The following is a 13,306-nucleotide window of genomic DNA, read 5'->3' as shown; positions in this document are numbered from 1 at the left end:
TTCACATTTTATGAATTTTAAAGAATTTGTTTGTAAATTATGGTGGCAAATAAGTATTTGGTCAACCATTCAAAGCTCTCACTGATGGAAGGAGGTTTTGGCTCAAAATCTCACGAAACATGGCCACATTCATTCTTTCTTTAACACGGATCAATCTTCCTGTCCCCTTAGCAAAAAAAAACAGCCCCAAAGCATGATGTTTCTACCCCCATGCTTCACAGTAGGTATGGTGTTCTTGGGATGCAACTCAGTATTCTTTTTCCTCCAAACACGACGAGTTGAGTTTATACCAAAAAGTTCTATTTTGGTTTCATCTGACCACATGACATTCTCCCAATCCTCTGCTGTATCATCCATGTATCCATTTGGGTATAAACGCAACTCGTCGACCGTGTTTGGAGGAAGAAGAATACTGAGTTGCATCCCAAGAACACCACACCTACTGTGAAGCATGGGGGTGGAAACATCATGCTTTGGGGCTGTTTTTCTGCTAAGGGGACAGGACGATTGATCCCTGTTAAGGAAAGAATGAATGGGGCCATGTTTCGTGAAATTTTGAGCCAAAACCTCCTTCCATCAGTGAGAGCTTTGAATGGTTGACCAAATACTTATTTTCCACCATAATTTACCAATAAATTCTTTAAAATTCTTACAATGTCAATTCCTGGATATTTTTTCCACATTCTGTCTCTCACAGTTGAAGTGTACCTATGATGAAAATTACAGACCTCTGTCATCATTTTAAGTGGGAGAACTTGCACAATCGGTGGCTGACTAAAATACGGTTTTGCCCCACTGTATGTCCCTAACCAACTGTGACAGACTGAATTAGTTTGTCTAAACTCATATTTGCCATACAGTTTTTCTAATCCACCTGTGAAAGAGTTGATGGAACCTAACTGAAGTCAGCAAAAAAAGACACTTTAACTTATGACACATGCAATTAAAAAAACTAAAGTTGTTTTATATGAAAAATGTAACATTAAAGCTATGTGGCCTAATCTTTCTCCATACAGCTCAAAAGCGAAACAGGATAACAGGAAGCATAGCCTCCTTCATAAATAGCTCATGAGCAAATGTTTGCATTTTCTAAGCATGACAAATCACACCTGAGATTTGCTAATAACAGCAGAAAGAGGATGTCAAAATAAGGACGCACTGCATTTAAAAATAAGAATAATGTAATTCATAAAGTGTTTACTTGTTTTTGCCGCAGGTCTTAATGAATGTCTGGAGCACACGTCTGAGCGCTGAGTCATCATTAGCCAGGTTTTCCACAGAACTAGTCATTTTTCCACATCGTCACAAAAACAATCACTTCTACCTCAAGGAGTCACGAGGAAGCTAAAAAAACAAAAAAACATACAAGACAAACAATCCTGATTTTTTTTCCCCCTGGAGCACTACCGCCAAACAGCCTGCGGCGTGGAAACAATGGCCTCCACTCACACCACGAGTCAATGGTTTTATTTATAAAACAAGCTAGTTAAAGAGTTGAGAATCGGTCTGATGAGATTAAAACAGGACAGCTTGGATTGGAATACATAGACCAGAGATAAACACTTCTTTTGGGGGCCAGTATTCCGTAAAAACTAGCATTCTCTACAGTAGATATTTTATTTTTGGTCTATTTTGTCAGAGTTACAGGAGCACTCTGCTGTTTTCTGCAAAAAAGCTAGTCAAACTACATCTCTAAAACCGCGCTCCAGTGTTTTGTTTTGTTTTTAAACTGAACCCCCGGGTCACCAGTCTAATAGAACCTTGAGGGACACCACTAGTGCAACTAAAGAAGTTGAGCAAATAATTGACTGCATGTAAAGTAAAGAAGACACAGCAACGCATTAGTTACATACAAACCCCGTTTCCATATGAGTTGGGAAACTGTGTTGGATGTAAATAAACGGAATACAATGATTTGCAAATCCTTTTCAACCCATATTCAATTGAATGCACTACAAAGACAATATATTTGATGTTCAAACTCATAAACTTTGTTTTTTTTTGCAAATAATTAACTTAGAATTTCATGGCTGCAAAAGCAGTTGGGAAAGGGCATGTTCACCATTGTGTTACATCACCTTTTCTTTTAACACTCAATAAACGTTTGGGAACTGAAGAAAGTAATTTTTGAAGCTTAGAAAGTGGAATTCTTTCCCATTCTTGTTTTATGTAGAGCTTCAGTCGTTCAACAGTCCGGGGTCTCCGCTATCGTATTTTACGCTTCATAATGCGCCACACATTTTTGATGGGAGACAGGTCTGGACTGCAGGCGGGCCAGGAAAGTACCTGCACTCTTTTTTTACAAAGCCACACTGTTGAAACACCTGTCTTGCTGAAATAGGCAGGGGCGTCCATGATAACGTTGCTTGGATTACAACATATGTTGCTCCAAAACCTGTATGTACCTTTCAGCTTTAATGGTGCCGTCACAGATGTGTAAGTTACCCATGCCTTGGGCGCTAATACACCCCCATACCATCACAGATGCTGGCTTTTCAACTTTGCGCTTATAACAATCCGAATGGTGATTTTCCTCTTTGTTCTGGAGGACACCACGTCCACTGTTTCCAAATATAATTTGAAATGTGGACTCGTCAGACCACAGAACACCTTTCCACTTTGTATCAGTCCATCTTAGGTGAGCTCGGGCCCAGCCAAGCCGACTGCGTTTCAGGATATTGTTGATAAATGGGTTTGGCTTTGCATAGTAGAGTTTTAACTTGCACTTACAGATGTAGCGACCAACTTTAGTTACTGACAGTGGTTTTATGAAGTGTTCCTGAGCCCATGTGGTGATATCCTTTAAAGACTGATGTAATTTTTTGATGCAGTACCGCATGAAGGGATCAAAAGTCCGTTATATCATCGCTTACGTGCAGTGATTGCTCCAGATTCTCTGAACTTTTTGATGATTTTACGGACCGTAGATGGTAAAATCCCTAAATTCCTTGCAATAGCTCGTTGAGAAATGTTCTAAAACTGTTCAATAATTTGCTTACAAAGTGGTGACCCTCACCCCATCCTTGTTTGTGAATTACTTAGCATTTGATGGAAGCTGCTTTTATACTTAATCATGGCACCAAACTGTTAACAATTAGCCTGCACACCTGTGGGATGTTCCATATAAGTATTTGATGAGCATTCCTCAACTTAAACAATATTTATTGCCACCTTTCCCAACTTGTTTGTCACGTGTTTCTGGCATTAAATTCTAAAGTTAATGATTATTTGCAAAAAAAAAGTTTATCGGTTTGAACATCAAATATGTTGTCTTTGTAGCATATTCAACTGAATATGTATTGAGAATGATTTGCAAATCATCGTATTCCGTTTATATTTACATCTAACACAATTTCCCAACTAATATGGAAACGGAGTTTGTAAATCACATTACGAAAAAAAGAAGAAGACTTAAAGGGGTGCCTTGAGGGATGACTTAGTTATGTAAATCTCAAGTTCGGATGCCAGTGTTTGCTAGCAGGGTTAAAATGTCAATGCAAGGATCTCTCAATGTGTTAACAGTAATCCAAGTTCCTCTAAACACCAGGAGCACTCTACTTTTTTTTAGGAGTTTGCAGCTCAAATTTTTGTCTCCAAGTCTGAACTATACTCCGGGGCCAGTATGGCGTAATTCCCGGGCCGGACTTGGCCCATAGGCCATCAGTTGAATAGACCTGATATTTATATTGCTTTAATGTTAACGGCAACTAGAAAATGCAATTTCCTTGGAAGTGTCAATGCCCAAATGCCAAAGCTGATTTAATTTGCTGAAATAAAGTGGAATTATTTAAGTACATTTTTAAATGTAGGAATGGTTTGAATATTGAAGAGTTGAAGCTCAACTGAAATGCTACTGAAACGGCTTGACTTTGAAATGGTTTGAATGTTGATGATCGGAAACGTTACTGAAACGTAGTATGAGTATTTAAAGGGGAACATTATCACCAATCCTATGCAAGCGTCGATATATACCTTGATGTTGCAGAGAAAAGACCATGTATTTTTTTAATTGATTTCCGAACTCTAAATGGGTGAATTTTGGCAAATTAAACGCCTTTCTGTTTATCGGTCTTGTAGCGATGACGTCAGAACGTGATGTCACCGAGGTAATACACCCGCCATTTTCATTTTCACATTACAAACACCGGGTCTCAGCTGTTATTTTCCGTTTTTTCGACTATTTTTTGGAACCTTGGAGACATCATGCCTCGTCAGTGTATTGTGTGTGTAACAACACTAACAGGGAGGGATTCAAGTTGCACCACTGGCAAGAAATCTGCCGCCAGACCCCCATTGAATGTGCCAGAGTGTCTGCACATTTGACCGGCGATGCTATGACAGACATGGCACAGAGATGTATGGATAACCTGCAGATGCATTTGCAACGATTAAGTCAACGAAATCACAAAGGTGAGTTTGGTTGATGTTGTTGACTTATGTGCTAATCAGACATATTTGGTCGCAGCATGACTGCCAGCTAATCAATGCTAACATGCTACACTAATCGATGCTAACATGCTATTTACGCTAGCTGTATGTACATTTGAAACTAGATACCCACGTTTAATGCGAAACAAACACTAACCAATCGACGGATTTAAGTTGCTCCAGTGTCACAGGATGCGAAAGTCTTGATTGTTTGGTCCGCACATTTTACCGGCGATGCTAATAAGGCAGCTATGCTATGGGCCACTTCATTAGGTACACCCATGCTATGGCCGAATAGCGTCAATAGCTATTCGCTCAATAGCTTCAGTTTCTTCTCCAAATTCGTTTTCGCTATCTGCCTCCATACTCCAACCATCTGTTTCAATACAGAAATAAATAAAATAAATGGGTTGTACTTGTATAGCGCTTTTCTACCTTCAAGGTACTCAAAGCGCTTTGACACTACTTCCACATTTACCCATTCATACACACATTCACACACTTATGGAGGGAGCTGCCATGCAAGGCGCTAACCAGCACCCATCAGGAGCAAGGGTGAAGTGTCTTGCTCAGGACACAACGGACGTGACGAGGTTGGTACTAGGTGGGAATTGAACCAGGGACCCTCGGGTTGCACACGGCCACTATACATGCGTAATTTGACACTAATACATGCGTAATCTGTTGAATCGCTTAAGCCCCTGAAATCCGAGTCTGAATCCGAGCTAATGTCGCTATATCTTCCTGTGGTAACCGCCATGTTGTTTGTATTGGCAGCACTGTACGACGTCACAGGGAAATGGACAGTCGCATCGCAAATAGCGAAAATCAAGAACTTTAAAGATTTTTTTAGGGATATTCCGGGAGGTGTAAAATTTTTGAAAAAAACTTCGAAAAATAAAACAAGCCACTGGGAACTGATTTTTATTGTTTTTAACCCTTTTGAAATTGTGATAATGTTCCCCTTTAAATTTTAAATATATGTAGTAATAGTTCCAATTAAACCGTACGACTCATTAGGTGTACGGCCGCAAAATTAGTTAAGTAAATGTGCCAAAGTTAACTTAATTTAACCCTTCTGGTTCTGGTCTATGCTCTTGGTCCCTCTGGGATTTGAGCCTTGGTGACTGGCGTGAGACCACTATGCCATCTACTTAGCTAAACGCCCAACGTGTCACTCCAGTGTCCAGCAGTGGTTAAAATTGACATGCATCTACCCAGAAGTCATTGCTGCAATGGTAATTACATTTTCAACTAATTGTGTATAAATCAATGTTTTACAATAAAATATGCTACCTGATGGTATAAAACATTGCATTGCAAACATTGCAATACTGCTATGTCATGTCTAATTTCAGACTAAATCAATGTTATTTTTACAACAAATATATTTCCTGCTCATGCAGAACATTTCCTTGCAGTCAAGGTTATTTTAGTAAAAAGGGTGGTAAGCTTATCAATAATATTGTCCAATATTTTGGAAAAAAAATCCAAGAAGTTTTTCGGTTTGATAAATAATGTGTGTGAATGTTGGTTGTCTGTGTTGGCCCTGCGATGAGGTGGTGACTTGTCCAGCTGCATTCCGCCCGAATGCAGCTGAGAAAATGGATGGAGGGATAGTTTTAATGTATTGAATAACACAAATGTTTTGATGGTGGAATGGTTGAAATTGGTTGAAGGACGTGGGAAGAGTAGTCGAAAGAAGAAAAGTTAAGTTAAAGTACCAATGATTGTCACACACACACACACAGACACACACATGGGGTGTGGCGAAAATATTCTCTGAATTTGACCCGTAAACCTTGATCACCCGCTGGGAGGTGAGGGGAGCAGTGAGCAGCAGCAGTGGCCGCGCCCGAGAATCATTTTGGTGATTTAACACCCAATTCCAAACCTTGATGCCGAGTGTCAAGCAGGGAGGTAATGGGTCCCACTTCTATAGTCTTTGGTATAACTCGGCCAGGGTTGAACTCATAACAAAGGGTGAAAATACCGGAAAATTATACATTTCTGTAAAACCGGTAATTTGGGAAAAGATTTGTTGAATGAACCCGCGTGTCCTGCAAGTTTAAAGGTTTGAACTGGATCAATCGGATGAACAATGTGAGAGTTAGACGGATGAAAAAAAGCTATGGAACAACAGTAAATAAATGAATTTTGGTATAGAATATCATGCCATGCCATGTCACAAGGAATTAACACAACTCATATAAAGTGAATTTAATTGTTGTGGAGGGCAACTGGCACCATAGTAAAACTTTAAATAACTCTAGAAGTACATGGAACGGTTTAAGTTACATTAAAATTAGAATGGAGTAAAACAACCCACCATGGCCAGTAGTCAAAACCTAGAGCATGTACCACTACACTGTTTAGGTACAATCATTGTGTAAAAGTACCATATTTTTCAGACTATAAGTCACAATTTTTTTTTATAGTTTGGCTGGGGGTGCGACATATACTCCAGAGCGACTTATGTGTGAAATTAACACATTACCGTAAAATATAAAATATTATTTATCTCATTCGCGGAAGAGACAAAGAAAATGTCAGCAATCGTCACACACACGTCTACCAATAAGAATTTGGCGGGGGAGGGTCATGGCAGAAGTGCATTGTGGGTCATGGAATGCTAACTGCTATATGCTATATGCTACTGCTGTAGCTATTAAAATGGATCATTTCATCGTTGGCAGTAACTTATAAAAACTGAGATGGGCTGAACAAAAATGGCACCAAAAAGGAAATCATGTACTGCAGGTTACACAATAGCAAATATTATTTATCTCATTCGCGGAAGAGACAAAGAAAATGTCAGCAATCGTCACACACACGTCAACCAATAAGAATTCGGCGGGGGAGGGTCATGGCAGAAGTGCATTGTGGGTCATAGAATGCTAACTGCTATATGCTACTGCCGTAGCTATTAAAATGGATCATTTCAACGTTGGCGCTAACTTATAAAAACTGAGAAGGGCTGAACAAAAATAGCACCGAAAAGGAAATCATGTACTGCAGATAACAAGCGGGACGTAGAGAAATATGCATCAGAAAACGACAAGAGGAAGCAGCGCATACCTTTGGAGTTAGCAGAGTTGTTTGGAAGCGACATCGAGGAAGAAAATTTCATGGGATTTATTGATTAGAAGTGACAGATTGTTTGGTAAACGTATAGCATGTTTTATATGATATAGTTATTTGAATGACTCTTACCATAATATGTTATGTTAACATACCAGGCATGTTCTCAGTTGGTTATTTATGCGTCATATATCGTACACTTATTCAGCCTGTTGTTCACTATTCTTTATTTATTTTAAATTGCCTTTCAAATGTCTATTCTTGGTGTTGGATTTTATCAAATAAATTTCCCCCAAAAATGGGACTTAGACTCCAGTGCGACTTATATATGTTTTTTTCCTTCTTTATGCCTTTTCGGCCGGTGCGACGTATACTCCGGAGCGATTTATAATCCGAAAAATACGGTACTGTATATTAGCATTAGTGATGGATCAATCGCAAACGAGGGCAGACTCTGAAGTAAACGACGGTAGCCGGTTTGCGATACCGTTATCCATACAGTACCGCAATGCTATACCGCCTCTAAAAAGAACCAGTCGCGTCGCGCGTGCCCCCCCCCCCCCCCCCCCCCCAAATCAATCAATGTTTATTTGTATGGCCCTAAACCACAAGTGTCTCAAAGGGTTGCAGAAGACAAACAGAAGAATAAATGATTATTACATTTTTACAGAAGTGTAAATAGAACACGTTAAAAGAGAAAGTAAGCAGATATTAACAGTAAATGAACAAGTACATTAATAATTAATTTTCTACCTCTTGTCCTTAATATTGTTGACAAAATAATAGAATGGAAAATGACAATGTTACTGCATACATCAGTAGCAAAATTAGGAGCCTTTGTTTGCTTGCTTAGTACTACAAGTTGTCTCATATGTTCAGTATTTTATCGAAGGACAAAGTTGCAATAAGAATCATATGTTTAATGTACCGTAATATTAAAAATAAATAAATAAATAACGCCAAAAATGCAAATTTTTAGTGGTCCCCTTTATTTAGAAAAGCATTGAAAAGTATCGGAATACATTTTGGTACCGGTATCAAAATACTGGTTTCGGGACAACACTACTGTAAATATATTTTGTCTAGGACATCGTGTGCGCTTCACATCACAATGCGGGGATCATCCTCTCTCAGTATACGATCTTTGGTCATGCACAGCCCGCTACAACTCCAACAACAAAACAAAGAAGTCCACTTTTACTTTAAACATCATCCAATCAGAAATGTGCTGTGAACATTACGTTAACATTAAATCATACTGGTGCAGGGCGTTGAGAGGATCCGGTTTGGTGGCCACGGGATTAGGTCTCTGCTTTTTGCAGATGATGTAGTTCCGATGGCTTCATCTGGCCGGGATCTTCAGCTCTCACTGGATCGGTTCGCAGCAGAGTGTGAAGCGACCGGAATGAGAATCAGCACCTCCAAGTCCGAGTCCATGGTTCTCGCCCGGAAAAGGGTGGAGTGCCATCTCCGGGTTGGGGAGGAGACCCTGCCCCAAGTGGAGGAGTTCAAGTACCTAGGAGTCTTGTTCACGAGTGGGGGAAGAGTGGATCGTGAGATCGACAGGCGGATCGGTGCGGCGTCTTCAGTAATGCGGACGTTATACCGATCCGTTGTGGTGAAGAAGGAGCTGAGCCGGAAGGCAAAGCTCTCAATTTACCGGTCGATCTACGTTCCCATCCTCACCTATGGTCATGAGCTTTGGGTCATGACCGAAAGGATAAGATCACGGGTACAAGCGGCCGAAATGAGTTTCCTCCGCCGGGTGGCGGGGCTCTCCCTTAGAGATAGGGTGAGAAGCTCCGCCATCCGGGAGGAGCTCAACGTAAATCCGCTGCTCCTCCACATCGAGAGGAGCCAGATGACGTGGTTCGGGCATCTGGTCAGGATGCCACCCGAACGCCTCCCTAGGGATGTGTTTAGGGCACGTCCAGCTGGTAGGAGGCCACGGGGAAAACCCAGGACACGTTGGGAAGACTATGTCTCCCGGCTGGCCTGGGAACGCCTCGGGATCCCCCGGGAAGAGCTAGACGAAGTGGCTGGAGATAGGGAAGTCTGGGCTTCCCTGCTTAGGCTGCTGCCCCCGCGACCCGACCTCGGATAAGCGGAAGATGATGGATGGATGGATGGCATACTGGTGCAGGCGCCGCCTCGCCCTAAATGCAGAACACGCTCTCTGAGTAGGGCTTCGCGGTCAGTGGGGGGACATTTTGCATGATGAAGCACATTAAAATGTAAATTATTGAATGACATGAAGGCAACATTTAGTACTTGCTATACAAACCAAAGGGTCTAGGGTTGGAACCCTGGTCGTAGTTGGAAATTTGGTATGTTTTGTAAATTTATCTCTTAATGATGTTAAAATTATTTAATATACTAAACTTCAAGATATTAATAAAAATGTGGACTGCTACAAAATCAGGCTGATTATCAAAGATGTTAGATGAGTGACAGTTATAGCACAATTAAAACGTTTGTTATTCTGGAAATTCATTTTTTTGCTCAAAGTAATATCATTGGATACACTTGATTTCAACCTTTTAAAGTTCCTCCAATTTGTGACCTCGGTATTTGTCAAATCCTAGTTATAGCCTTGAGAGAGCCGGCTCCCGATAAAGAGCGTTTTTTTAGAGAAAATGTCTGTTGTCTATAAAGCCGCATTGATCAACATATGTGGCTCTGGCAGCATCTGTGGCAGCATCTGTGTAGACCAGTGGTTCTCAAATGGGGGTACGCGTACCCCTGGGGGCACTTGAAGGTATGCCAAGGGGTACGTGAGATTTTTTTTAAATATTGTAAAAATAGCAACAATTCAAAAGTCATTTATAAATATATTTATTGAAAAACACCAACAATTCAAAAATCCTTTATAAATATAGTAATTGAATAATACTTCAACAAAATTTGAATGTAAGTTCATAAACTGTGAAAAGAAATGCAACAATGCAATATTCAGTGTTGACAGCTACATTTTTTTGTTGACACATCCCATAAATATTGATGTTAAAGATTTCTTTTTGGTGAAGAAATGTTTAGAATTAAGTTCATGAATCCAGATGGATCTCTATTACAATCCCCAAAGAGGGCACTTTAAGTGGATGATTACTTCTATGTGTAGAAATATTTATTTATAATTGAATCAATTGTTTATTTTTCAACAGGTTTTTAGTTATTTTTATATCTATTTTTCTAAAAAGTTCAAGAAAGACCACTACAAATGAGCAATATTTTGCACTGTTATACAATTTAATAAATCAGAAACTGATGACATAGTGCTGTATTTTACTTCTTTATGTCTTTTTTTCAACCAAAAATGCTTTGCTCTGATTAGGGGATACTTGAATTAAAAAAATGTTCACAGGGGGTACATCACTGAAAAAAAATTGAGAACCACTGGTGTAGACAACAGTGCGCAGGAGGGGGAGGGAACGTTACAGGCATGGTATTGAGCACGAGAGACAAGAAGATTTTTACCATTTTACCGAAGAGTGACAGCAGGAAAAGGGGTACGATTTAAAACACATTTTAAGTGTGAAGACTCCAAAACGGTAGAGTTTACACCTTGTAAAATACAAAAATACTATAAAGCAGGACTAACCAAACAGTGATATGGAGTTGGAGAAAAGACCAGCAAGGGATAAACTCATTCAACTGTTGCTGCTCCTATGCCTGTAGCATCACAGAGTACCTCTACATCCCAGAGCTCCATGAGACAGTTTTTACATCTGAGCAAAACAAGACTCAATTGATTTAAAGCTTTCAAATTAAAATGGGTCTTTTTTTTATTTAAAATACTCTCATTTAGAGGTTAAGTCTATTAATATTGCCATATAAATACTGTACATGCGTTATATTTTTATTTGTTTTTTTAGATTAATATTTTATTTCACACATATTTTGGTAATTAAATGGAAAAAAAAATCTGAGGAGCCTTGGGAGGCAAAATTCCACAAAGAGCCAAAATTCCCTTCACTAATTCACATAATTTTCTCAAAATCTTTGGTGAAACTCGAAATTCTACCACTTTTTCTTTGAGGAATGTGTTGCATTATTGCAAAAATGTTAGGGATATTACCCTGATGGACACTGTGGCTGTTCACTTCCCGCTGTCGCTTCATACTGCAGCCAGAGCTCACCGTCACCTGGAAAAGTGAGAAGAAGAGTGGCTGGGTTACATTTACAGTACAAAAATGGTACATTTATAGAAGTTCCCATCACCAGGTGAAAATATGCATGTGGTAAACGCTAAAAATGTTTTTATATTTTAAGACAATTACATTTCAGCTTTTTCTTGTTACATAATGCCTTTTTCTTCATTTTTGCTTTATTTTATTTTTTGAATTTGTCACAGGCCCACAATATACATTACTACAATAACAGATATATGAAAAACATTAACCTATTTATTAACTGTCTGGAAAGGACTTATGCTGTATTTTAGTTAGTCGATTGGTAATTTTTTTGGCGACAAATTAAGATCATAATGCAGTGAGTTAAATAATGCGGACACGTTTGTCACTGGATACTTTCCAAAACGCTTCTGCCTTGGAGACTTTGTGTAAGTAATATGGAACTCTAATTATTTAATACCTGTTTATATTGACATTGTGCTGTTTTAGACTGTAATAGGGTTCAATTAAGGACACATTACACATAGCTTGTGTGCTTAGCTGTTGTGGAGTTGCTAGCTTTTAGTAGCCAAGCCCTATAGCTTTTTAGGCTAATCTTTGTAATTCACTAAAATAGGAGAAAAGACCAACATTGTGTGTTTTTGGAGGACATTTAGATGGCTTTAATTGAAGCTTATTAGAGAAAGTTTCGATGCAAGCCGATAGAATCCGATAATTGTTTTTTGCTGACATTGGACTGATATCAATATTGAAACGAGTCACCCACAGGCGGCGGCGTGGCTCGGTTGGCCGTGCCAGACACCTGAGGGTTGCAGCTTCGATACCCACTTACACCATCCTAGTCACTGCCGTTGTCTCCTAAGGCAAGACACTTTACCCACTTGCTCCCAGTGCCACCCACACTGGTTTAAATGTAACTTAGATAATGGGGTCCACTATGTAAAGCGCTATATAAATGTTATTCACTCATAGGTTGACTTCTCCCTTAATATAGCGACAATTTCCCTACGTTGGCAAAACTGATCTCTCTTGCCACCTCGTATTATTCTCTGGCAGACCAGGTGCCTTTGAGCAGTATTTTAAGAATTTGAGTTACCACCACCACCCTGTAACATCTATTTATATTAAAGTATGGGGAGTAAAACTTTAATACATATCCTTGCGTTTAAAATTTGAGTATTTACTTGCAAAAAATGCATATGTAATTCAGCACAAAATAAATGTTTAAATCGATATATTGAACCTTTAGAATAGAATAGACTATTGTCATTATATTTGCATATAACGAGATCAAAGACTAACTTAAGGTGTGGTTGTGGGAACAAATATGGGGTAAAATAAATAACAAGAGGTAATAAAGGAAAAACTAACAATTGAAATAAACAGACTACTGTCCAATAAAAATAAAAAGCAATCCTGTACAATATACAAAACACTATAGAAATACAAAATACTGTACAATACACAGAACAAAACAAAAGTACCGAAGTAATAAATAACAGTGTCGGACGTATTGCACTCGAAGGGTAGTATTGCACAGTGGGTATTAGGGCAGGATATTGTACAGGGTTGAATTATTATTATTATTATAAGTTAGAGTTCAACATGGTGAAGGCTCTGGGAAAAAAACTGTCTCTGAGCCTGTTTGTTCTGTCTCTGATGCACCT

The 13,306-nt window shown here is 39.2% G+C and overlaps 1 protein-coding gene across 3 annotated transcripts in view; it reads right to left on the bottom strand.

Moving 5' to 3' along the window:
- Nucleotides 1–13,306, bottom strand: part of enpp1 (ectonucleotide pyrophosphatase/phosphodiesterase 1) — a 100,067-nt gene that overhangs the window by 49,969 nt on the left and 36,792 nt on the right. For all 3 annotated transcript variants that reach the window (XM_061885968.1, XM_061885967.1, XM_061885969.1), the window contains exon 3: nucleotides 11,585–11,651. In XM_061885968.1, coding sequence (XP_061741952.1) covers nucleotides 11,585–11,651 — 67 coding nt within the window. The remainder of the gene's footprint in view (nucleotides 1–11,584; nucleotides 11,652–13,306) is intronic.

The sequence above is a fragment of the Nerophis ophidion genome, linkage group LG24 (assembly GCF_033978795.1).
Source record: "Nerophis ophidion isolate RoL-2023_Sa linkage group LG24, RoL_Noph_v1.0, whole genome shotgun sequence".
NCBI lineage: Eukaryota > Metazoa > Chordata > Actinopteri > Syngnathiformes > Syngnathidae > Nerophis > Nerophis ophidion.
The sequence above is the reverse complement of the archived record's forward strand: the minus strand, read 5'-3'. Positions and strand labels throughout refer to the sequence as shown.